The 24,781-nt window shown below is 42.5% G+C and overlaps 5 protein-coding genes and 1 long non-coding RNA gene across 6 annotated transcripts; 3 read left to right on the top strand and 3 right to left on the bottom strand.

Moving 5' to 3' along the window:
* The first annotated feature begins 4,552 nt into the window (after positions 1–4,552).
* LOC131882927 (uncharacterized) lies at positions 4,553–7,575 on the top strand. Its single transcript, XM_059230218.1, has 6 exons — positions 4,553–5,306; positions 5,785–6,144; positions 6,224–6,460; positions 6,521–6,885; positions 6,963–7,175; positions 7,247–7,575. Exons 1-6 carry the CDS (start codon positions 5,036–5,038, stop codon positions 7,424–7,426), a joined length of 1,626 nt encoding a protein of 541 aa, XP_059086201.1. The 5' UTR covers positions 4,553–5,035; the 3' UTR covers positions 7,427–7,575.
* An 850-nt stretch (positions 7,576–8,425) lies between these two features.
* Positions 8,426–10,544, bottom strand: LOC131882928 (oxysterol-binding protein-related protein 11-like). Its single transcript, XM_059230219.1, has one exon. The coding sequence runs from the start codon at positions 9,878–9,880 to the stop codon at positions 8,921–8,923; it is 960 nt and encodes a 319-aa protein (XP_059086202.1). The 5' UTR covers positions 9,881–10,544; the 3' UTR covers positions 8,426–8,920.
* A 1,181-nt stretch (positions 10,545–11,725) lies between these two features.
* On the top strand, positions 11,726–15,346 carry LOC131882926 (uncharacterized). Its single transcript, XR_009373553.1, has 3 exons — positions 11,726–12,169; positions 13,611–13,720; positions 15,106–15,346. It is a non-coding gene; the product is annotated as an uncharacterized LOC131882926 (long non-coding RNA).
* A 475-nt stretch (positions 15,347–15,821) lies between these two features.
* LOC131882925 (uncharacterized) lies at positions 15,822–17,751 on the top strand. The gene is made up of 2 exons (XM_059230217.1): positions 15,822–16,841; positions 16,930–17,751. Exons 1-2 carry the CDS (start codon positions 16,833–16,835, stop codon positions 17,503–17,505), a joined length of 585 nt encoding a protein of 194 aa, XP_059086200.1. The 5' UTR covers positions 15,822–16,832; the 3' UTR covers positions 17,506–17,751.
* A 530-nt stretch (positions 17,752–18,281) lies between these two features.
* On the bottom strand, positions 18,282–19,177 carry LOC131883669 (pro-resilin-like). Its single transcript, XM_059231186.1, has 2 exons — positions 18,826–19,177; positions 18,282–18,687 (listed from the first exon to the last, which is right to left on the bottom strand). Exons 1-2 carry the CDS (start codon positions 18,829–18,831, stop codon positions 18,352–18,354), a joined length of 342 nt encoding a protein of 113 aa, XP_059087169.1. The 5' UTR covers positions 18,832–19,177; the 3' UTR covers positions 18,282–18,351.
* A 3,388-nt stretch (positions 19,178–22,565) lies between these two features.
* Positions 22,566–23,769, bottom strand: LOC131883472 (cuticle protein-like). The gene is made up of 3 exons (XM_059230953.1): positions 23,618–23,769; positions 23,226–23,496; positions 22,566–23,159 (listed from the first exon to the last, which is right to left on the bottom strand). The coding sequence occupies exons 1-3, from the start codon at positions 23,621–23,623 to the stop codon at positions 22,930–22,932; spliced, it is 507 nt and encodes a 168-aa protein (XP_059086936.1). The 5' UTR covers positions 23,624–23,769; the 3' UTR covers positions 22,566–22,929.
* Positions 23,770–24,781: the final 1,012 nt, after the last annotated feature.

Genomic DNA, 24,781 nt, shown 5'->3' with positions numbered 1-24,781 from the left:
CCACGGGTAAGATTCGTGAAGGATGTGCGGAGCCTCAGGACGGTTGGGGCACAAACGAATCCGGGGAAGGACGTGTTCCAAAAGAATGGAAGAGATTGAGATGGAAGTGGGGCGAAAGTCCTTAAAACTGCTGCGCCATGTTGAGATATCAAAAAGGTACGTTTATTCAAGATGGAGTCGGGAAGAGAAGTGGTAGAACGGGTATTGGAAAAAGGGAACTAGAAATACCAGTATTGGCATAGAGGGAGGGAGTGAGTTGATAGATAAGAGAAAGGATAGATGGCGTTACATAAGACTTATCAGCTAATTCGATAATTACTCGTGAAGCGAGAACCGCTCCATTGATATTCGACTGTATTAAGTAAAGTGTGGTGGTAAGTCTTTAGCCTAGCACTTCGGTTGTAAAGACGTTGATCTCGATCATGGAGTTTCTTCATTCTAGTTTTTTTCTTCTTTTTAGAATTTGAAAGTGATGAGGAATTGTAACTCTCGGAAACCTTATCACTGTGATTAGTTTCAAGGTATCATTATTGGCTGCGACAAACCAAATCTTTAGGATATGCTAAGGTTTTCTTGACACGCTCTCCAATTGTCATGTACATCTTTCGAGATCGGAGGACCTTTTTTTGTTCCATGGAAAGTTATGTTTTTTAAAAGTCAATTCTTTGCAATCCATCTTTTTATCACTCTGTTACAGGACGATATAAGTCGCGATGTTAATCTTGGTTTTGATTTTGCCCTTTTAGTTATTATATTTCATCTCTTTGAGACAAGAACATAACTATCGTCTCTTTTTTCGCGCTAGTTTCAACCATTTGTAGCAGTAAGGTTTGGTCATCAATTTTTGGTCGTCAAAAAAGTTGAGAGAAAACAAAGAAAAGAAGTTGAGCAAATTCAAAAATGTTGTGAAAATATGAAAAGTGTTGTGAAAATGCAAGAAAAGCAAGTTGTTACAATGGGAAAAAGTCCGGCTCACTTGCTGTTTTTTTCTGTTACAAAATGAGAGGCAGCCAACTCCAAGTAATTTACGAAGTTATCAATTGAGTTTCTTTACCGTATTAACAAGAATTTTTTTGGGCATATTTGACATTAAGACATTTTTTCAATTGACATGTATGTTACGGTTAGGGACGGGCAAATTGTGTAAAGAGAATTTCTGTCACAAAGGGCACTTTTTTACAATTTGCACTTTTCACCTTTAATTACACCTTTTTACTTTTATTTTGCACTTTCTTTTGCTTATTTGGCCTAAAACTGTTTTTTTGGTCAAAATCAGAACTTTTTTTGCGTTGGAAATGGCTTCAAAGTCTGAAATTAAAGGCTACCGCCAAAATAAAGATATGAAAAGCTGAATTTTGAACAATTGCTGTCAAATATTGAATTGTGCAGGCCCAAAGTTGGTTGAGAGACAGGGAGAACAGAAATGAAACCAGCAAGTTTTAAGTCAAGAGACGAGCTAAGCTGGGCGGTAAGATAGTTAAGTAGCCCAAAAAAATAAAACATAGCTACCTTCCTTACCTCTTCCAGGCTAACTGTGTTCACTTTTTGAGGAAGAAAAATTCCAATTTTTCTTCGGTTAGATCAATGTAAAAACTAGATCAGTGTTGCAGATCCACTTATGGGAAAAGAGGAAGAATAAGCAAAGGGGAAGCAGTTTTTTTTTTTTATCAATGAGGTCCAAAATTGAGGTAAACTTCGCTTTTTAAGAATGCGCTTTCCAAATTTGTACTATTGGGAAACAAGAGTTTAATATCCCTTCCTTTTGTTACACTTTTTGGCCTTTTTTGCACCTTTTTCCCATTTTAGGCTTATTTTTTTGCACCTTTTTGTCTCAAACAGGCTTTGATATTTTGTACATTTTGCCCGTCCCTAGTTATGGCACACATCCCATTCTCTTTTGGGACCAAATACCACTGCTTAGGGTGTTTTTGTTATTTAAATAGTTTTGGTTTTTGGTGAGATCAAAGGTATGATAATAGCTTTGGCTCGTTCAGCTGCAGCCCATTTTTTGGTGAATTTCAAAACTGAAAAAATGGGAGTCGAATTGATAAAGTTGCAAAAAAAATTAAGCGATCTGGCTGTCTGATCGCGATCATGCTGCATGCAAGTAAATAAGAAAGTCCCCTTGATGGAAAATAAGTTAAGAAGAAAGCAAATAGAGACCCAAATGAACAAATAGCTAAACATATTCTAAACAGTGAAAAGAATTTAAAAAGTGTTTAAAAAGTTTCGAAAAGACATTGAAACTCTGCCTTATTAAAAAAAAAAAAAAACTTCACGTTATGTTTATCTGCAATAACAAAAGCAAGATTTGTTACGATATTGGTTTGAATCTGATTTTGCTATCCTTTAATTTTCAAACCGGAATCCGAAACCGAACAAAATTTGCGAAACCCATCTCCGTTCTTTTGCATAGCCCGATTCGATCCGACAATCTTTGGTCGACCCGATCCGAAAAAGTTGAATCCGATGCACAGCTCTAACACCCAGTTCTAAGTCAATGTATTAGCTACTTGCACGTAATTGCATTCGCTTGCGTGTCTAATTCAGGTTTGAAGTAAAAAAACATGGAAACGTATGTTAGTCAATGGATAACAAGAAGACCTCTTCTCTCAAAGTCCGGGGATAGTTGAACTATCCTTGGATCTTACAAAAAGCTCACTGATATCAATAAGTGTCCACTATTGCCCAAACGTGATTTTAAAAAGTGAACATGAAGAAGCCATGCCTTGAAAAAAATCAAATCCAAAGAACGCTACTGCCTTTTTGTCAAGATCCGAGTGCATTGGAAAAAATCAAATCCGAAGAACCAGTACTGCCTTTTTGTCAAGATCCGGTATACCTGGTTTTCCCGTTTTTCCTATTACCAAGTTCCGAAACCAGCTTTTTTTCCGGAACCATTGCAAACACTAAATACAAATAAGGCATTTCTAAGAGCCTTTGATTGGGCCCAGGTGCCTAAACTATGATTAATTAACCTGATCATTTGAAAAGTTCACCCAGTGCATAACCTTACCCGCATTCAAGCATAATATTACTAGATGATTGATTATAAGATCCTCAGGCCTGAAAACGATACACCCAGTTTAAAAACTGAGTTGCAATTATTCGGAAATTTCAGTACATAGGCACCTTCGATTCGTAATCTTATCCTGTATTTTTGCATACAGTATCAAGAACTAATTAGGTTGTTGCAAATTTTCATCTCATTTTTTAGTCTCCCAGTCGAATTTAGTTTTTTTGATCTTCGTGATCGTCTAGATCAAGCAAAGAGGAGTTAAATTCGGCATTGTTGCCAGCAACTTCAAATATCTGGGGTCTAATTCTGATCATAGTGCAGGGAAGTAAACAAAAGATTCCCAAACAGTGGAAACAGGAATAAATATAACATGTGAGGACCGAAAACACCAAAAGGAAAAAAAAGTTCTACAAGATAAAAGAACAGTCAAGCAAAGTTGAAAATGCAATATTTGTCCCAAACATTTTTTTTGCCTGAAAATGCCTTAAAATTCTGAAGGAGCAGACCTAGAGATTTAAATGTGAGTAGTTGTCTGAACACAAGTGTTGAGGTGAAGAGTTGCCACTGCAAGGAAAAGTAGTTTTGAAAATCATTTGGAACTTTTTTTCTCATTTGCCGAACTTTTTTATACATTTTTCTCCTCTTTGGTCAAAAAGTCAAAAAGGACACCACTTTTGGGTCGGGTTATTGTGCTTCAATTCTCAACATTGGCACTTTATGCTGAAGTTATTTTTCATTAACTTTTTAATAGGTTTTTCTGCAATCAAAACTGGGTTTTTAAACTCTATTTGATGGGTAATTTGGTTAGGGGATGAAAATTATTGTGACAATCAAATATTTTTGTTTATTTACGTAGCAGAACCACTAGTTAATCTTTTTTTGCTAATTCCATATCATTACATGTAGAATTGGAAGATGTTGTAGCCCAAAATGATGCAAAAAGAGGCTGTCCAAATGTAATATAATGATAACTTTGGAATTAGTTTCATATATGTGGATGATATTTCATTTTAATGGGTAACTTAGCGGGAATATAACATCTATCAGTTTCGTTCTGGCAGAGAATTGTGTCTTACATTTTAAGTGGATCAATGTTTCAATTTAAACTGAAACAAAAAACTGATTTCCACAACTTAGGTTTTTGTTTTACCAAACATCGTTGTTGGACCAAATTGGACCAATGTAGTAAAAAGCACTATTTACAGTTTACTATTTTTTGGGTCAGTGCTGGGTTTGGCTTACAATCCACAGAATTGATCCACACTGGCTAAATCCGCCTGATTTGACCTGATTTGACCTGAATGACACCACTTTGTAATCCATCGTTTTGTACTATTGCATGAATAGTATTGAATTAGTGATGGGATCAAATCAAATTTCGAATTCAAGGTTGCCAGACAACTGGGAAAGTGAAAACACCAGCCGTTTCTATTGTAACGTAAATTGTCACGTATGAGCAAAAAGCAACCCTAGTTTGACTACAAGGATTACTTTTGGAGGCTAACTAACGGGTTTACAGCTTCCAACCATTAATGTCACATGCCATTGAAAATGTCAATTGGCAGCCCTAAATGCAACCTTCCGTGATGATTAATTTGGTCCCCATCAGTACTATTGATCCGCTACAGACTTGATTCTTGAATGGGATCTGATCACCCTGACCCAATCCACACCTAAATCGTCTGACAACTGATATATGAACTGGGCCAAGCCAACCTCAAATGAATCACTCAAATGAATCAGTCAGCCAGTCAGTCAGGCAGTCAGTGAATCTGTGTGTATCCTGGAAATCCTGAAAAATCTCGATTGACAGGAAACCGCAGGCCGCAGAACTGGAACCCCTCAAAATATTCATATTGTTATTAGCACATATCTGGTCCTAGACCATGTCAACGGGCCTGGACCCAGCCAGTGACTAAGTGACGAGGGAAACCGCCCGCCGATCCCGCCCCTTGATTGATTGATTGCTGGCAGATCGAAGATATTAATGACATTGTGGGTGGGATCGCGGTGATTATGGACTCGGACATCGCTTACACGACCCAGGACGCGCCCCCGATGGCGACCAGGCCATCCACCCGGCCAGTCCGGGGCCTGTCCTTGGTGGACGAGCTGGAGCATGAGCCGGGCAGCCTCAACTATGTCAAAGGCCAGACCCGTCAGTCCAAGAAGATTCCGCCGTGGTTGTGGGTGGCCATTGCCAAGTCGCTGGGCATCAAGATCAGTCCCAACGACAAGCCCATCCTCTCGTCCGTCATTCATATCCTCACTTTGGGATCGGCTGCCGGTGAGCCGCCTTTAATGACCACCTTGAATATCAGCCTCGAGTTCAGAGGCAGAGCAAGGAGATCATGGCCGTGGAATAGAGGGGCCAAGAAGGAGCAGAGCCTCACAGTGTTCATTTTAGCATTCATTCGTAGGTTGCTCAATGTTTACCCCCCAGGCCCAGATTAGGCACTGGCCAAAGGGTCTTCCCTCACATCATGGAACCTGTGTTTTATTTAGCTAGCCCTGAAGGCTGGGCAGATCATCCATCAAAACGTTGGGAGCCAAAATAGAATATTGGTAGACCCATGTCAGTGGTGGGGTAATTCATACCAAGACGAAAACGCCCCCTTCAAAAATTTGGGAAATCTGAGGTCAAATCTGAAAGTTCAGGACTGACAAAGATGCGTTCTAAATTTGAACGGATATGTTTTCGGGTGTACCAATATCGCTACCAGCCTGGAGAAAGTTATCACACCATCCGTGGTTCTTTTTTCTAGGCTTGGTCTTCTTTAACGGCTTTTATGAAGGCTACGATATTAGCTCGATCCACTCGCCCACGGACTTGTTGGATGGCACAGTGTCCATGATCATGGTCTCTTTGTATTGTGGAGTTGGCGTGTACGCTCATCGTTTGGCCTATCGCCTCTTCGTTCATCCCAAGTTCTTGGAAAAAATGCGACTTCATTCGAAAACGATCATGAAGTTGAATGTGGCCATCATTCTCTTCCTGGTGGTGGCTTCCTTCGTTTTGGTCCAAAATGCATCCACCGTAAATTTGGCTTATGGTTTTGATCCCACGTTCGTACCTGGACTCGAAAATCAAACAGACATCTCAAATGTTAACCCTTGCCAAGTCAGTAAGTGCCTGTTTGTTTTTCTCCGTCTGGCCGAAAGATACCGAAATCTCTTTGAATTGTATCGTACATTTTGTTTCAGTTCAAATTCCCATCCCTATCTGTCGTTCTTTCTACTTCTTCCAAATGCTCTTTTCGTTCTTCTTCCTCATCTGGAATGTGGTGGTAGGGGTGTGTCTCATCTCAGTGGCTAGGACACACACCATTGACATTCGGCGGTTTCTCGTCGAATTGAACTACGATGCTCATCTCCAAGACAAGCAGTTTCGACGAAACTTCTACGCACCAGAATCTTACGAATCGAAAGATACCCTGAAACGTTAGCATTTTCAAGATTGAGATAAAATCTAGAGTTATTTATGCTATCTTTTCCCTATAGAGTACATCTGGGCGGACAACGATGGGATTGCCAACGCCTTAAATCCACCTCCGACCAATGATCCCGTTGGAGGTGTGTCCACGGAATCTCAGCCCATCCCACCTAGAGCAGACGAGCTTGACCAATTGAGTGCGACCAACGTCAATTCTGGCACCGATGCACTTCAAGACGATCTGACGAACTCCAACGAGTTCACTCGCCAGAATGTTCGTCTTCAGTTATCCGGCGAAACCATTCATCAAAGTGGGATCCGATTTAGATCTGGATTTCGGCGTATGTCCGAAGAAAGACAAGGCGAGGAAAACACGATGGTGCCTCATATCATGCCTGAACAGGAGATTATGCATAAATATTGGAAGTTGGCGGTAGGTTCATCGTCGAGGTCACGGGGTACAGTACAATATGTTATAAAGGATTCATTATCATGTTTCCTTTTTCCTAGACTTCCACTCGATTAACGTCTACGGCTTTTCAAAGATGGATGTGTTGCATTACTTCGACAATCTTATTTTGGTCAGGCATTCGCGTGGTGAGCTGGTTGAAGACATCACCCGACTTTTACGACATTGCGTCGTTCATCTTGCCATTGTTGCTCCTTCCCCTGCTGGCCTCGGCTTATGCGGAAGTAAACTACGAAGGGATTAAGGTGATTCAGGTAAGTCAATACAGCTGAGTTTGTTTTTCTGACGTGCCTTTCCAGCGCCATTTTGTCTTTTCATGTTACAGTCCATTTTACCCACCCCAGAGCGATTGCACATGTTCCAGTATCTCTATGGGATGCACATTCAAATGACTGCGTACGGGCATCGTATTTCCTATGGAACCATGGGCACGGTATTGGCCGGAGTGATGGCGGCTTTTGCTTCCAAAATTCTTTTGGAAGAAATGAACGATGTCTTCAGATAAGCTTTATTACATAGAATCCTAATTTGAGGTGTTCGTCATTCATACTACTTGAAAATGAACCTATATTGTATTGTTATTGCTCTCTCTCTGATTGTTTGAGCTTATATTTTATTTTAGTAATAAGACCCTGAATAAGACACTTTTTTGTACGTTTTCTTGTTATTGTCTTTTGAAAAAACGCGTAAGAAATGTTATCGAAGATTGGAGATTTTTCCAAAACCCTGGTGTCTGAGCAGGAGGTTGTTGGGAGACGATTGTCCGACTCATATTGGTCATATTTTGGCTAATCTCTTTCGTTTCGAGTTCAGAGTCACAAAGAATTGGCTCCGAATTCTCCGGATAGTTCAATTCTAAATCGGACTTCAAAGGGTATAATAGCGAACTGAAACTCCTGCATGGATACCCAGCTAGTATATCGGCCAAGTTGTACGAGTTCGTCTTAGCAAATTCTGGCTTGTCTGACTTGACCATATTTGTAACAGAGGCTCCCGGAGACTTTGGATTGATCAAGACCATCTCGTAGGGCTCTTTCAAAACGTGCTTCACCTCAGGGTGAGTTGTTCGGAAGTGGCCTTGAAATTCTCGGAAATTGGTAAACTGCCTAAAGCAAAGCGTGCAAGAGTATGGCTTCATTTTGTGTTTGGTCTTGATGTGTCCTTTCATGGCCAGTTTTGAATCGGCAACATGAGAGCAATGAGGACATTTGAAGCCCAATCTAGCATTCTGGTCGTCATCTTGAACGGCTGGGAGTTGCCGAGGGGCGCATGATGTACTTTTTTTGACCGATATCCTGATGGAAGCGAAGCACCGAACACAACTTATCGGTTCGGGCAACGGCGAAAGACATATCCGAAAGGCTGCGGGAACCAAGCGTCGGGTCATTCGAATGGATGCTTTGTGGATTTTGTCAAAAATGAGCTGTGTCTCGAAACGCCACCTGAAAAACTAGAACGCCAAACGTAATGTGAATCATGCAGGACAAAAGATTAATGCATTGCGTGAAAGAAAATATTCCGTTTAATTTGTTGGAAAATTCAGAATGGAGAGGCAAATCGAATTCGAGTTTCACAGCATCACGGGATGATATCAACAATAATAAAAGCACTAATATTCTGTCAGCATGAAAATAATTGGAAATGCAAGAACCAAGTTTGGTAGTCGGAATGCAGAATTTATCGCTCAAAGTGGCATCAAGAAACGCCCCACAGGAGTAGAAGGGCTCTTTTCGTCCATCCTACACGTTGGCTAGGGAAGGATAGCGGTATTGAAACTCTGAAAGGTCAACAACTTTGTACAAAGGTATAACTAAACACCACGGATTCGCCTGACCCGCGCCAGGACTTGATCGCACTTGCCACCCAATCAAGTGGACTCAGAAGGTTAATTTTGACTGCGTTTCTTCTTTGGAGTTTGCAACTTATTGACAAATCGGAGACCGCTAGTAATGTGATGGAATTTCTTACGCCGACGGCTACCCGGACTTTGGAGTGGCTGTCAACTACTCGCATGACACGTGGCCTCGGACAACGTGGCGGCCGGGAGACTGCTCGTGGAAGTGGACAATGACCCGTCTTTAGCCAATCCGGATTTAGATTTCGTGGGCGACGGCATGAAGAATTGCGAACGACTGGTGGTCTTGGGCGAGCTCAAAATCGACTTAGAGATGTGAGGCGTCGCGGCAGCCAAGGGTTGCGATTGACGAGCGTCCATGCACCCTTGCAATATGGTCAGACTCTGCTGCATGGCCATAAAGCTGGCTGCGGCCGTGGCCTTGAGGATCAGCAAATCTTCATCCAAGCTCTGAGGGCCGACAGTGCCCTGGGCGGAGGGCAGAGCTTCAATCGCCTGACACAGGGCCTGCCTCTTAAAATCGGCTTGGTGTATCATGTGATGGACGGAGGCAAACGCGTCCAAAACGGTCAAGGACAGGTTTTGGAGCGAGAGTGAGGGTTCGCCGTCATTGATGTGGGACTTTGATCCGGGCGGGGTGGCCGGCAGGGGCTCGCGAATGGGCAACGCGGGCCGGGACAGAGCTTGATGAGCCTGATTGTGCATCTGAATCACGGCGCGAATGCGGTCGACCCATCGTTGCCGCTCCTTGGCATCGGCGGAACGCAATTTATACACGTCACCCGTTTTAAAATTGACGTTGAAGGTGTGTTCGTCCTCCACACTGGGCAAGACCTCGGCCTCACCCAAATGTTGTCGACCGCGACACTTGCCCGTGTTGCGCTCCTCGGGGATGTAGTACTCGAGGGTGCCGGTTTCGGGCTCGAGCACGAACCACCGAAATTGCCAGCCTTTCATCACGTTGGTGAACTTGCTCAGCTGGCCCGAAAACACTTGGCGATGCTCGTGCACCGGATCGCCCAGGTCTAGCGTGGATTCGGCGGGCGGCGGCGGCGGCGGGGGGTGCGTCATGGACCGGGCGGCCGGGGCATGGGGGGTGGCCATGGCGCCCAAGGACCGCTGGCCAGGAGGGCCGGGATGACGGATTATGCTAGGCGTGGTTCGAGGGGCTCCTCCGACCCATGGGTCGGGGGGATGACAGGATGAAGAGTGGGACAGCCCAGGGATTCGAAGGCCCCAAGTTCCAGGGTAACCAAGCCGGGCTGGCTGGATATTTGAGTGCGTGAATCGAGTGAATCAAGTGATTCAAGTGAGGGGTCGACGAAAAAAAAGGGTAGTAGGGCCAAAGGAAGGTCAATCAATGGCAAGATGTGCAATTGTTACAATTCTTTGGCCTGTCAGTCCAAAGGTCACGTCAGTGGGAGGGCCGCGTGGCCGCGGGCCAGACTTGCACTGGGCACGACGTGGTTTCAGGCCTGGGCATGGCCTGGGCATGGCCTGGGCATGGCCTGGGCCACGACGACCATGAGTCGACAAGGGCCGACCTCGCTTCAGCTGATCGGCTGAGGCCAACTTCACTGGAGGACGGTGAGGAGACGCCAGGCCAACCAACTAGCTGGCTCGGATCCAGGATTGTTAGATGGGTGGGCGGATGGGAGGGTGGGTAGGTGTGTGGCCAGTTTGGGTCGGCAGTGGGAGTATGTATGTATCCTGGCTGAAGACTGGGCGAAAACACACAAGGAGCCTCTCGGACTGCCATGAATGGAAACACACAGACAAACAGACAGACAAACAGACCACAACAAAGGGAACGAACAAAACGGACCAAACGGACCAAACAGCCGAAATGCCAAAAAGGAAGCGTGGGGACTCGGACGGTGAAAGGCGAGAGACTAAGAGGAATCCAGCCATGCAGAAGACCAATGAACTAACTAGCTTACGACTAGTAATACGATCAAATCGATTTTCAATTAAAACCAACCGGGGCCAGCCCACTTGCACTGTAAAGGCTTCAGCCGATCCCAACGTAATATCAAACGCCAGGTTTGTGTCCAAGGGTCACGCTGGTTTGACCCATGTGACAACTTTACTCTCTTAACCTTACTCCAAAAAGTGAAAACCTGCCATATTTGGAACCCCTCTGGCATGGCAAAAAAAGAAATAGCATGTTTTTCCTGGCCGGCAGTTTGTCTGGCATTTTCTAGGAGTCTACCAGCAAGGTTATCAAAACGTGACAGGTATGCTGCCAAATGGACAATTGGACATTCCCTTCTTGTTGCCTTGACATGCTGGATGGAACTGCAATATTTCCCTGACATGCCATGTACCGCGTTTTGTCTAAGGCAACTATTCTCTGCTACAACTATTGCTCTCTAGTTTCTGCTAAATCATGGGATTACGGTTTTCATTACGGCATATGACATTAGGCGTGGAATGTCACAAACCCATAGAAGAGCAAAAATCGAGTTTGTTGTGTTTTTTTACTGGAGTTGAATCGGTAACCAGTGGACAGTGCTACTCTAGCTGAAAGAAAGCAGCGCCTCTACAATCAGAAACTATGCCCCAGCAGACAGTCAGCTGACATTAATTCGCTCTGAGAACTAGTCCGCCTCCCTAGCTAGCTCTCATCGCACTCTCTAGGAGTTGCTTCCTCTGTGATAAACCCGTTAGTTATCACCGAAAAGTGACCCTGATTTTTCTTTCGTCAAACCAGGGTTGCTTTTTGCTCAAACTTAACATTTCACGTTACGATGGAATTGGGTGGTGCTTTCACTTTCCCAGTTTTCTAGCAACCTTGAATTTGAAATTTGATTTGATCCCATTACTAATTGATAAGGTTAGGTTAAGTTTAAAAAAAAGTAGCACCGTCAACTAATCGGTGGAGAATAACGTTTACCCTTTAGTTACCCATCAGGCACCCTTAAACGTACTTAGAATGTTTTAAACACCACTTTTTGAGCCACTTTCTACATTTTCTGTTGAAAGATACAGTTTGAATCCGATGTTGCCATGCTATGATTGCAGTTACTAATGCCTGAAGAGCAGCTTGATTCTTAGAACTAACTCTTCAGGCACAAACGTTTACAAAGATGTGTTTGGTTTGGATCATCTTGGGACCTATGTAAACTCATTGGAATTGAAGGTTCAAAATTCAACCGCCATACGTAGTCGAGGTAATCCTGCCACCTGGCGACCAGAATTGACCTCAACGGATTTTCATGCGTTTTGCTTTTTTTCTACTTCATTGCCAACTTGAGCGTGAAATCTGCAAAAATTAGTCAAATGCGGACCCCAAATCCGCCAACCCGCCATCAAGATTTTTTCGAAAAACTTCGAAAAACCGCCAATTTGGCGGAATATCCGCCGCATCTGGCACCACTGGTTGGAAGAGCCGTAAGTCACTTGGTGCAAGATAGGGAGCTGTAGCAAATGTGCTAATTACAAGACTGCGTTGGCGTTTGACTATATATTGACTTGTGTTTTATTGGGAAATACACTCTACTTCATGAACCAGCGAGTATCACAACCCTCTTAACAACTACAGAGCATGTTTGATGCCTTTTAAGTTCTTGAATCCCATTTTGGCGGCGCTCACGTGAAAGGGTGCATTGTCCTGATGAAAATGCCGCCAATTGGCAACTTTTTCTTGCCCAAGTGGAAAATTACGGTCTTCAGAATAGTGATGTAGTACTCAGAGTTAATTGTTTGACATTTGGGTATAAAATGTTCATATATCACGCCTTTCAAATCAAAAAAGACCACCAGCATCACTTTCCTCTGACTTCCAACAACCTTTGCCTTCTTGGGGGGCCCTGGCTCCAACTGGGGACCACTGAGCTGACTGGTCCTTCAACTCAGGGGTTGAATAGAGCACCCATTTCTCATCCATTGTTACAGTTGACTCAAGAAAGGTGTTTCCTTGCTGGAATGAGTGCTCAATGAAAACCCTGCCATCTCAAGTTGACGCTACTTGTGCTTGACAGTGAGAAGGCAAGGGACCCATCTGGCAGCCTTCTTTGCAAGACCAAAATCCTCATGGAGAATAAGATGAGTGGTTCAAACTGACTGGCCTATGGCTGAAGCAATATCTGATATAGTCCTACAAGCATCCTTCTTGATCAATGCCTCTATGGCAGCAATGTTGGTGGCTGTTCAGAGACTGAGAATTGGATGTCTCCCTCAGTGGCTCTCGACATCTTCACGACCCTCCTTGAATTCCTTGTGAAGAGCAAACAATCTTGAACGACTAAGAGATGGCTCTCCAAAACCTTTTACTAGAAGCTTTTGAGCCTCAGTTGGCAATTTTCCGGCAAAGGCATAAGCCTTGATGAGTCCCCGCTGATCTGTCATCACCAAAAGGTCCATAGCAAGATTGGGTTGCTCAACATGGGTAAACTTGTCAAGGTGTAGCTCAACAATGCATATCAACATGAAAAAGATTTCTAAACAAAAGTTGTTTGCAACTTATTGAACTGTGTCACTAAATCCTAAAAAAACAAAATATTTTGCTTGGTTTCAAACTTAAGAGGTTAGTCCTGTTCTCTCAAACGCCCCTCGTATGAAACCAATCTTTCAAAATTTTGAACTGATGAACAAAATTTTCAAGATATTTCATTATTTCAAAATCTTTTAGATCAAAAGACCTCAAAATTGGTTCCTAACTGGGACCACCAAATTGATACCCTAAAACATTCAGGTTTCTGGATGAAATTTGATTATTTTGGGTGCTTTATATCACCTGTTTCTCAGGGTGAAGAGACCTGGGCTAAAAAAGTGAAAAATGTTACACTTGCTCTTATTGTGTAAAGCATTGGTGTTCTTTTTGGATTTTCAGAAATGGCTTGAACTTTTGCCAAAGAAGGCAAGCAGGAACAATGTGGGAATGGGAGAATTACTATATTGGGACAAACTGAGAAGATTGGGACTAAACAGTATCTAAAGAAGGTATGAAAGTTATTTTTATCTATGAATATTTGAAAGTATTATTGATATGTGTCCTCAAGCATGTTTTATGGTTAATTGTAGTGATTGCAAAGGATTGATACACTTTTGAGCCCTCCACAAGTCAGGCTTGTCTAAACAATGAATTAACTTCTTCTCTCACGGGTTCCTTCAATCTTCCATTTTCGGCTTTAAAGTATTATTTTACCTACGTTTATGAGTGAAATTGTGGCAATTTAAAAAATGTGATGTTAGATGAACGCTACCTTTCAAGGATGAATGGTAGTAATTCAATCTCTTAGCAAAGAGTTATTAAGCCCCAAAAGTTCAAGTACCTTCCAAAAATTAACCTTGGCGTCATCTTCCTTTTCCGCTTTAATGTGTCCCAAGAACCTCAAAAAAATGTTGTGAAACAATCAACACCTATTCAAGGGTAACTGAAGAGTAACTTCACCTATATGACTTGACCTTATGGGCATAACGTTTTGTTAAAATGCGTTTGATTCAGATCTACCCCTACTGTATATGAGTAATTTGGAACAGAATTGAAGGTTCAAAGTTTCATAGGGCGTTAAACTCACTGTCGTGCTCTTTAAATACAGGGCACTAACTCTGGTCGGACCTTCCTTAAAACTCCGAACCTCGAGTGCTAAGAAGGAGGTTGTGCTTTCCAAATTTACGTCAACTTTGTCCCAAATTGAGGCTTTGAATTTGCCTTCTTTGTTGATTTGATTTGCACCTTTTGTTACACTTTTGGTCTTTTTTGCCTCTAAAAGTTTTTGTTGTTATGTACTTTTTTCCTCTCCCTAGTCCTAACTTTTTTGTGCAATCTAACACTGGACTACTATCCTGCTCAATATCATTGTAATAATTGCGCAAATAAGTCTGTAGATTAAATCTATGAATGACGAGATTGATATTTCAGCTTGGCTCCAGTTTTCCTCCACAAACAAGTGGTGATGATTGAGCGACTTCATCGAATGTTAATGTAAACTTTTTTGTAACGCATCACATGTTAAGTTTTGGCTTAAGATTACGACTTGACCTTTTTAAGTGCACGATTACTTCAACTAGCTTCTACATTTATTAGATGAACTAGGGATGCTGAAACTTTAAACTAAAATCTCCGTTTTATGCATCAAAAATACCTAAAAGCAAGTCAAATATGTGCTGAAATAAGCATGAAAGGTCAAAATACGTATGGAAAATGCACTATAACACCTAAGATATGCATGACAGCTAGTTAAAAATAATTTACCATAATCAATAGAATGTGCTGAAATAAAAACCACCACATATCTCTTTAAACATTGATTTCCGACGGTGGAATTCGAAGCCACAACTTCTGTCAACCAGATTTTGGTATTGTTTCCTGTCTTTTTTTTCAGTCGAAAGAATATGGACTTTCATATCCAAAGAGGACTATTGAAGAAGAATGGGGGTAGGAAATATTTTTTTCCTTTCCTTAGTGGGTTTTTATGTCAGATTCTGATTTACTGATTTAACCTTTTGCGGCTATTCTTGGGCAAAACAACGTTTTGTTTTAGTTGTTATCTATATGATTTGGAACAGGTATTTGTTGATCAAAAATGAAGCATGATTATAATGACCGGCATTATCATCTATCTACTCTTAAATTTGTCATTATCACAGTGCACGAATGCCATTTCCTGCTGTCTGGGCTGAATTCCTTCAAGTTATTGAGACGGATCAGCGAATACCCAACATCATATAACTTCATCGGAAAGTTCGATTAGTAATTTACAATTTACTTCTAGTCTCGAACATCCCAGCTTTTGATTTGTCTTTAGTCTTGTCAGATCAATCCAATCATGCCCTGATATTTTGTTTAGTTAACCATGCCTGTGAAAGTAAGACGAAATAATTCTCAGAAAAATGCAATTTCGAGGTGCAAGAAAGGGACTTGAACAAACTTACGTACTTGTGCAATACATTTTCTTGTCGTACAATTCTGAGGCTCACCCTCATCCATCCGGAAGCCATTCAAAATAGCATTGAATAGATTGAATCAACAAAACAGTACAAGAGATTCGAACGGAACATGTAAAGCCAAAACAACATAACAAGATTGATTGTTCAGGATCAAATGTTTCTTCTCAGTTGTATTTGAGATCAAATATTGCAACATGAAGAAGCTCAAATTAAGGTGTGCTTCATTCGTAATTGATGCAAAGCCGTTTTCCTTCATAAAGGTGCTCATTTCTTCATATAGCCCATTCGAACGTGATTACATATCTTCTATAACAGTTAGTTCGCGTGATTTTACGACTATACAGAAGTTAGTGGCTTCCATGTGCCAATGCCAAGAGTTAGTGAAGGTTAGTGAACACCGCTCAATGGAAGCATCGTTTCTTTTCATGAGGCAAGTTTATGCATACTAATCTTAATTTCTCAAAACAATGAAGTAAGGAACCTTGACTGGCAGACAGCATCTACAGAAGACAGGGGTGCATTATTTTGCATTTTTAACCACAATCGACCTTGGCCACTGCAGCCATGTCAGTTTCACGAAATTTAAAGTGATTAACTCTCCCATCGCCTCTTTGTCAATGCCGTTGTCGGCAGATGAGGACGAAGATGAGGATGAAGAGGAAGAAGACGATGATGATGATGAAGGTTAGGGTAGCCATGCCAAAAGAGAGGAAAACCAGCCCAAATGTTAGGACGAAGAATATTTTATCATGGACATTTCTGGAAACACCAAAACTGGCCACTTGTGATTAAGCTGAGTGGATGGTGGTGATGGTCACTCATATGTCACGACCTTTTCGGTGCGATTGGTTTCACATCCGACACTTTCGTTTTCCAAAGTGCTCCTAGCACTAGCAGAATGTCAACTTCCAGCCAGATCAGGCGGGTGAAATTTGTTATTTCAAAGGTGCAAAGAGGGGGGGGGGTAGAAGCAAAGGGCTTTTACTGTGTAAAGTCAACAACGCCTGAATGGATGTCACTCAAAACTAACCCGATCACTATAAATGGCAGAGGAATCCCGAGAGAAGGCATCAGTGTTCAATCCTCTTCTCTCCCAACAACCAAACAGTAACTACTACCACAAATCACTTCTACTACACCTACTACCCCTACTTCTACTACCATGAACAAGGTAAGAGAGGGACAATTTTGTGTTCACTCTTAATGATAAGCGATCGAAAAGCTATCAGTAAGCTAATAATCCCTTCGCCCTTTTCAAGTTCATTGTTGCTGCTTTCGCCATGATGGCCTCCTCCGCCTCCATCTCCTCAGCTGACCAATCCTCGCCCCATCAACCGCAAAAATACCGCCCCGATCCCTCCACCTCTTACTCACCTCATAGCCGCGGAGGTTACGAGGACGTTCCTTCCCCTTACGCCTACCAATATGGCGTGGTGGACGAGCACACTGGAACGAGTTTCGACAAGACTGAGCAACAGGATGCCAGTGGCAACCTCCAAGGATCCTATCGAGTGAACTTGCCCGATGGTCGCGTCCAAGTGGTCTCTTACACTGCCACCCACGAAGGTGGCTACGTGGCTGATGTCAAATACGAAGGCGAACCCCAGTATCCCGATTCCAATTCCAATTCCCCATCGGGAGGCTTCACCGCCTCTCAATACTCTCCAACCAAACACCACACCTTCACCAGCAAACCTCATTCCCACCACAATAGCCAATCTCAACGTCACAATAGCCAACCCCAACATCACCATAGCCAACCCCATCCCGGTTCCTCGTCCTCGTCCTCCGGATCCTTTGACAGTCCCCTGCCTTTTGGACCTTCAGGCATTTAGACACTGTCCTCTTCCCACCTCCGAATTGCTATGATCGCTCAGCTAAAGACAAATCTCCCATCCTGGAACCAAACCTGAATCGTCACATGTTTTTGAGTAATGGAACGACTTCAAGAGGTTGAGCCTTGTTCATGATATCATTCCAAATTATCTACGCATTGACCATGAGTTTTCATTGTATGACAAACTCTCATTAAATTTGCTGATTAAACACAATTGAATTGCTAACCCCGGAACATATCTTCCTTCCTGAAAGATACGCACATACAAAACATTCAGGTCTGCTACGGCCAGTTCGGTTGGAGAAAAGTCTCTTCTGGTCTGGATGCACAATATGGTTCGCACTAACAGAGCAGTATACATACGTAGTAGTGCTAATGGCAGCCATTACACTCATGACAAGGACATCCTGCGGTGGTCCTTCACTTTTACTCTGACGCCATTTCCGTCATCAGATCGTGCGTGATGCCAAGAACGACGGTCGAAATCATCACTCTGCTAGCACTCAACCATACATTCATCCTGCTATTTAAACATATCTATTGTTCTTGACACCCATCGACCCTGAAAACATAAGTTGTACAAATTTGCTAACGCATGGTCATATAACTCAATAACGTTGCATTCCGTGTTAGTGTTTCTCTCTCTCTAATCCCAAAACTCATTGACGCCTTTGCCTGATTCTTAATGTGCTGGAGGTCTTCCACTCAATATACTGTAGAACGCCATTAGTACGGGTTTTAGTCCTTAGTTGACGGAAAAAAACAGCAATATGATACTGAATATAAATAATCATATTTCTTATTAGCTCATAGATACAAGTGTGTCAAGACTCTAAGTCTAAGTCTAACTGTGATATCCTCCTTTGGGGGCTTCAGGGTATTGGGCTTGGCCTTCATACTGGACGTCAGCAATGAACCCGCCCTCATGATCGGCGTGATAATTGACAATTTGTTTACGGCCATCGGGCAAAAGGACGGTGTAGCTTCCTTCAACTACGCCGTAATCATTCTGGTTTTCGTTCTTCTGGAAATTGGTCCCCGAATATTGGTCAGCCACGCCATATTGGTAGGAAAAAGGCTTGGGCGATTCTTCTTTGTAGGCACCGTGAGGGGCGGGTTGGTATGGGTTGGCTGGGAAAGCCATGCCCATGGCAATAATGGCGGAGAAAACGACGAAGCACTGGAACAATGAGAAAGGTAAATGTTGATTTAGGATCAACACTCGGGAGAAGAGAACAAAATGTTCGATCTTGATCAAGATTCAAAAACTTTTTGGATGGAGAATAGTGTCCAAGGGCAGTTATGGAAACAAACTTACCTTCATGTTGTAGGATTGGGATGTTGTTGTGATATACAAACAAGATCAGACTGATGCAAAATTTTGAATCTTCAACTGTTTATATAGATTGAGTGTTGCACGTGCGTGCGAATATACGCACCTTTCATCAAGTATCCAGTCCTTTGTACTTGCAGTAGGTACGTACGCGGGTGTACGCATTAATACGCATGCATGGGTTCTTGAGATGACTTTCCTGGTTAGTAGTAATGTTGTTATCTCAATGTTGTTGGGCCAGCTCGACAACGTTGCCATTTTAGCTTTCTGAGTATCCCAACAAGGATTGTAATTGAAACTGTACCCGGTGTCCAGAACCGACTTTTGCGGCGCCATGCGATCTTGACGAATCAAGACTGATGCGAGTGCATGCAGTACATCATACCATCATACATTTCGCGTACCCTCCCATTCCGGTGTTCATAATGCATTGCACTGGTAAACTCTATCTTCCTGCTTTTTGCATCCCAGATTATACGAGGAGCGTACCAGCCAAACCTCAGCTGATATATTAAAATGATGAGAGGGTGAAAGTGAAAAAGGTCATACGTCACTTATTCTTAAAGACTAGCTGCCAACCAAAGTTATTCCTAAACAAGTATAAGTTAAAGAAAAAAGCGTTCTTGTTTATCATTATGAGTATTTGTTATGATTCAGCCGAATTCAAGTACATAAAAAGATGAATAACACTTGGAAGACAATAGTCAAGTGCGTGAAAAGAGCTATGTGAATCTACGCGTTGGAACCACAAGAAGACCCATCGGAGGGGACCAGGTGTTGGGTTGGCTCAGTTTCCTAAGTGAGAGTGGTTCCCGATTCGATTCTCCACCTCAACCTTTCTTCGCAGGAAACTTTCAGGCACTAATCACACCCACATACTGATAAGGGACCTTGAGACTGCCTATTGGAAACAACCGTACGATGTGATGGCAGGCCTCGCTGGGCGGGCGAGGTTCACCATTCAGACCCTGGGACCCACTAGCCATTCGGACCCAAGGCTTATTATCGGGATGCCAAGGGATACAAATTTGCTACGTCTCGCTTTTGTGTTAATGACTTTAGAACACCTCCTACACATTTTCTTTCGTTTCGAAGTGATGCAACCTATCCTTCTAAATGAAAAATAAATAGACTTTTGAAAAATCAGAATGATAATCATAATCATATAAACATTTCGTTTATGTGCAAGAAGGATTCCATTGTCTTTTGAAATTCAACAATTTTTTATGGAATGGTTTCAGATTGACTCGCAAGCATTGTTAAGCAAGTTTCTCCTCCAGATCATATTGCCCGTTTTCTCGAGGAATATGTATTGGTGTTCCAATATTTAGAATTAGATGAGAGTGAAGGTGCAAAGTTTGAAACTAAACCTTCGAATGAAACGTAATGACGTTTTTGATCGAATTTGCCTCAGGATTGATGGGAAATAAGCAAGCAAATCTGAAATGCTGAGCTTGTTACTTCTATTTTTGGGATTGCAATAGTGCGACGCATATTGGTGGCCATCCAAAAAGTTTTTCAAGAAATCAACGTCTCAAAAAATAAACGCCTACGTGTATTTGTTCACAAATTGTTCTTTTTCCACAAGTGCACACATTCGACGCAGATCCAAAGTTCAACATGTGAAGGAACAATTGAGAACCCCGTCATCCAAGGACTTTTATAATCGTTCATAGAACTCTGCCAAAATGCCTTGCCTGAGTTTAAATTCTAAATGTCTTCCAGTTCTCAAGAACTGTTAGCAAGTTTGCCGTCGTTTGCAAAGGGTACACTCCCGTTTCATTGGAGCGAGCAAAACTGAATAGAACTTGCAGAAATGCCAATTTCGTTCCAAGACTTCTGATTGCTAATAAGCTACGCGTTATCGAAAAAAATCTTAGTAAGTAGTATTTCCGTCTTTTGGGAGGGCTGAACTTTGTTCAAGGTCTCGTTTTATTTTCAAAACGGGATTCGGGTTTTTTTTCCACTCCTGGTGAAAAATTGAAAATGTTTCAATGGATTTTCAATCTTGTTCTCGATTTACTATTATGCTATCTGAGGATGTTAATGAATATCGGATTTGAAGCGAAAATGTACTAAAGAAGACTGCAAAAATATGCTTTGCGGTTACACGGTTTCTTTCATTTGACATAAGCATTACCACATCTTCAATCTGTTTGAAAAAGTTTCAGCTCTCTTTTTTCAATTCATTGTAAAATTTGGGGGCTCAAATTTCAATCGTTTTGCTCAATACTTAGCCTGTAACCTCTCTACTCTTAATGTGCTCTGAATCTCAATTTAAGTTGATTTTGAATCTTAACAATATACTTTATTCGAGATATATCTCTGAAATATTTTGAGATCTTTTTGGGTTGCTCTTCTTTTGTTTATGCTTATGTATGTGCTACTAGCGCATTCATTTTGTGCCTTCAATGGGCCGGGCTGAGTTTTACATGTTCATACGTTTGATTCTGCCCAAAATTGGCTATCAGGCTCTCAATCCGAAAGAGCCCAACACAATTGAAGGACAAATCGTTTGATTCATCGAGGGTAAAGGTTGACATATCCATCCCCCCTATCCCCTCTCCGTACCGTCTCTGTTCTGTCCAAAGATGACGTCGGCTTTGACTCTATAAAGGACATTCTGTAAATTTTCAAACTTCCATTTCTGGAGATTTCAACGCTGAAGTTAGCAACACATTTTAGACATCAACTGTTCATGAAAGTTCATTGTCACCCAATAGATAATATAAGGTAGATGAAATTTTCAGCAGTCTACGTCAGTTCTTGACCTTGATCTCTGTTAGATTTCAGGTGAATCTTGCTATCTTTAGCATCATATGGATGAGGTTCATTCCGCTTGCTCAGTCCTCATCTTTTAATGGCTCAAAGTTCAATGCTCCGAACAAAGGAGCCTCTGCAAGTTGCGCCAAAGTATTGAGTGCATTTGCCTGAAATGGGTTGATGCAATCTCCTCAAATCATGTCGACTAGAATCTCTGGGACTCTTATAGGAAAAAATATGCTACGATTTTCCTAGACAACCAATCAAAATTGTCTTTTGACAAAAGGTTCTTGGCGAACATAAATCGATCACGACAATTATGAATTTGATAGCGAGTGTTTTGAACTTGAACTTACGGAAAAATATGTCTTAAGCAGTCTGAGTCCCATTGTACCATTAAGTAACATGTTTTCACCTCTCCATACCAGGGTTATCTACTAAGCATAACCATAAAACAATATGACTTTTTCATGATGTTACGAAATACAGCTCGCTCCCGTCTCTACAGATACACGACAGTACCTCGTCCTTGATCTCAATTTGTCACGACCTCATTAGTTTTTACAAGCCTGAATTTTGGAACCTTGGCTACCAAATGAATAGTACTTTTACGCAGTATGATTTCTTGCCACCTCTCTATTCCAAAGCCATTGAAGATTGAGGCAAATTGATCCGAACTTGCAGCACTAATAAAGCAGGAAATTGACAGAACAATATCCCTTAGATTGTCGTCATAACGCCTTTTGGTCATTATTTATTCACCATTTCGAATTTACCCGGAGGCTCAAGTTAGTGTTCTTGAACTTTTCTTGCTTTATATATATATAAGAGTATGTATGCTACTCGAACGTTTCTGGTTGATTTCTAAACATATTCTAGCATGTCCAACTTGAGATGACATGAGATGGTCGGACCACAAACCTTATAGGAGCTAAATATGGAATGAGGGTGAGCAAATGGTATACGTTTTTGCATGTTTATTCGTTTAAAATTGAGAAATTCTTCACCACATAACTGAAACGAAATGAGCCCAGAACCTCTCGCATCTAGCGGAGAAGGCAATAAAGAAACAACGATTTTACAATAGTTGTGGTCATTATCATGATTCCTAGTCTTGATAGGTGGAACAAAACAACCGAAAAGGGTCGCCATGTGGTTAGTGTTAAGAAGAGGCGTTCGTATCAATGGCCAGAAATGTGGCGAAGTGATAACAACCCGAAGGCCGCCGTAACAACATTAAAAAAGATAGGGAGATCACAGTGGGGAAGGGGACGTAGGGTTCAGGGAAAACTGAACCATTGGGGCGTTCTCCGGACTATTGACTATTTAGCTCTCGTAGGGCTTGGGCTCCGGTTGGTAAGGAGCAGGAGCATACTTAGAGGGAGAGGGGGCATACTTGTTGCTCTTCTTGTAGGTATTGCCGTATCCCTCAGCGGGCTCGGGAGGGTATTGGGCCTCACCCTCGTATTTCACATCAGCGTTGAAGCCACCCTTCTCGTTGGCAACGTAGGTCACAATCTGACGACGGCCATCAGGAAGCTGGACCTCATAGGAGCCTATGATACGGATTCAAGGCATTATATTCCATTCGCCCAAAACAAAAAGCCATAGTTCAAACTTACCCAAAACGTTTCCAGCATCATCCTGGTTCTCAGCGGCCTTGAAGGCAGTGCCAGTGTATTGGTCAGACACACCGTATTCGAATTGATAAGGCTGGGGAGGGAAGTACTCCTCGCTCTTGGGGTTGCCATAGGCTGGTCGAGCCTTGTAAACCTGCTTGGGAGCGGGCTCATAGGATTGCTCGTATTGGGGTCCGGGCACTGAGTAGGGGTCGTCAGGGCGGGCATGAGGGTAAGCAGCAGCTACACCCGCAACGGCAAGAACGGCGAAGCACTACAATGACAAAAGAAAAGGGTGAAAACACGGTGGGTCACCACGAGGCACTAGACAATGGGGCCGATGGAAGGAGTTCCAAGACAAACAGGGCAGAAATTAATATATGAGAGGAACCTACCTTCATGATTGTCTGGTTGTGTTGATGGAGATGCTATTTTTACACTGATGAATTTCCAGTGTGATTTCTCGGTTTTATACTGGTAAAGGCAACAATGACTAGGCTAGGTAGTGAGCAAGAGAAGGAGGAGGAGGAGATCAAGGAGGCGCCCAGCCAGGGCCAGAGGGGTCACGAATTTCATCTCCACCCCAACAGCGAAAGAAAGGGCTTCTCGCGAGCACCTGGCCATTTGAAGTTCAAACCTCAGCCGATGACGCGATTTATGCGCCCAGAGACAAATGGTAAAAACAGGCCTCAATCCTCGCCATGACCTAGCCCTTTAGCTCAAAGAAGCATCATCCATCCACTCGACATTGAGAGGCAGGCCTGCGTCAGGCGTCACTCGAACGATCCTCGATCCATCTGGTTGCCGCTTCGCTCTAGAACCATCTCACTTCCTTCCCATGAACCAATCAACCAAACCATATGATAGGGAGAGTGAGTGCACCAGGCTCGGCCATCCGACAACCACCACCTGGCCCTTTGAACGCATTTCACGCGTCAAATTAGAGCTCGTTGGAAATTTGGGGACGGGAGACTTCTTCGTCATCGAGAATCGACGAAAGTGGAAGGCAGAACCCTTAGTAGGAAGTTACTTACTACGTGACATCCATTTCTAAAGTATTTTTACACCTTTACATTGTAATAGCTACGTTCGAAGAGGCATTAATTAAAGCTTCAGTTGGAATTATGAAGATATTTCTAGGAACCCAGAAACCTTGGGGAATAGTTAACTACTGTACTACCATACGTATATAACTAATCTGACTACCCACACTTCAACATGAACGATTGACTGTTTGTTCTAAATCAACTACAATTGTATATTTGATAGAGCTTAGCTTCTATTGTAAGGTCTTATTGGCATTGTTCCTTAAAAAGACTGCTATCAGTTCATTAAACAAGAGTGGTAACTACTGCTCTTTTCTTCTCACCAATTTGTCTTCAAGAGTTATTAGGTCAAACCGGATCCTTTATCCCCTAGTACATGCCTAGTAACGCCCTTGCCTAACATCTTCTAATTATATAGGGAGATTGCTGCAGAATTGATAAGTGGCGTCACCACAAGTTGGTGGTAGGTTATTCGAAAACCTTGGGGGAACTAAATAACATTTTAAACGTCGA

The sequence above is a fragment of the Tigriopus californicus genome, chromosome 7 (genome assembly GCF_007210705.1).
Source record: "Tigriopus californicus strain San Diego chromosome 7, Tcal_SD_v2.1, whole genome shotgun sequence".
In the NCBI taxonomy this organism is placed as follows: Eukaryota; Metazoa; Arthropoda; class Copepoda; order Harpacticoida; family Harpacticidae; genus Tigriopus; species Tigriopus californicus.
Note: the sequence above shows the minus strand (reverse complement) of the source record. Positions and strands in the feature narration are given on the sequence as shown.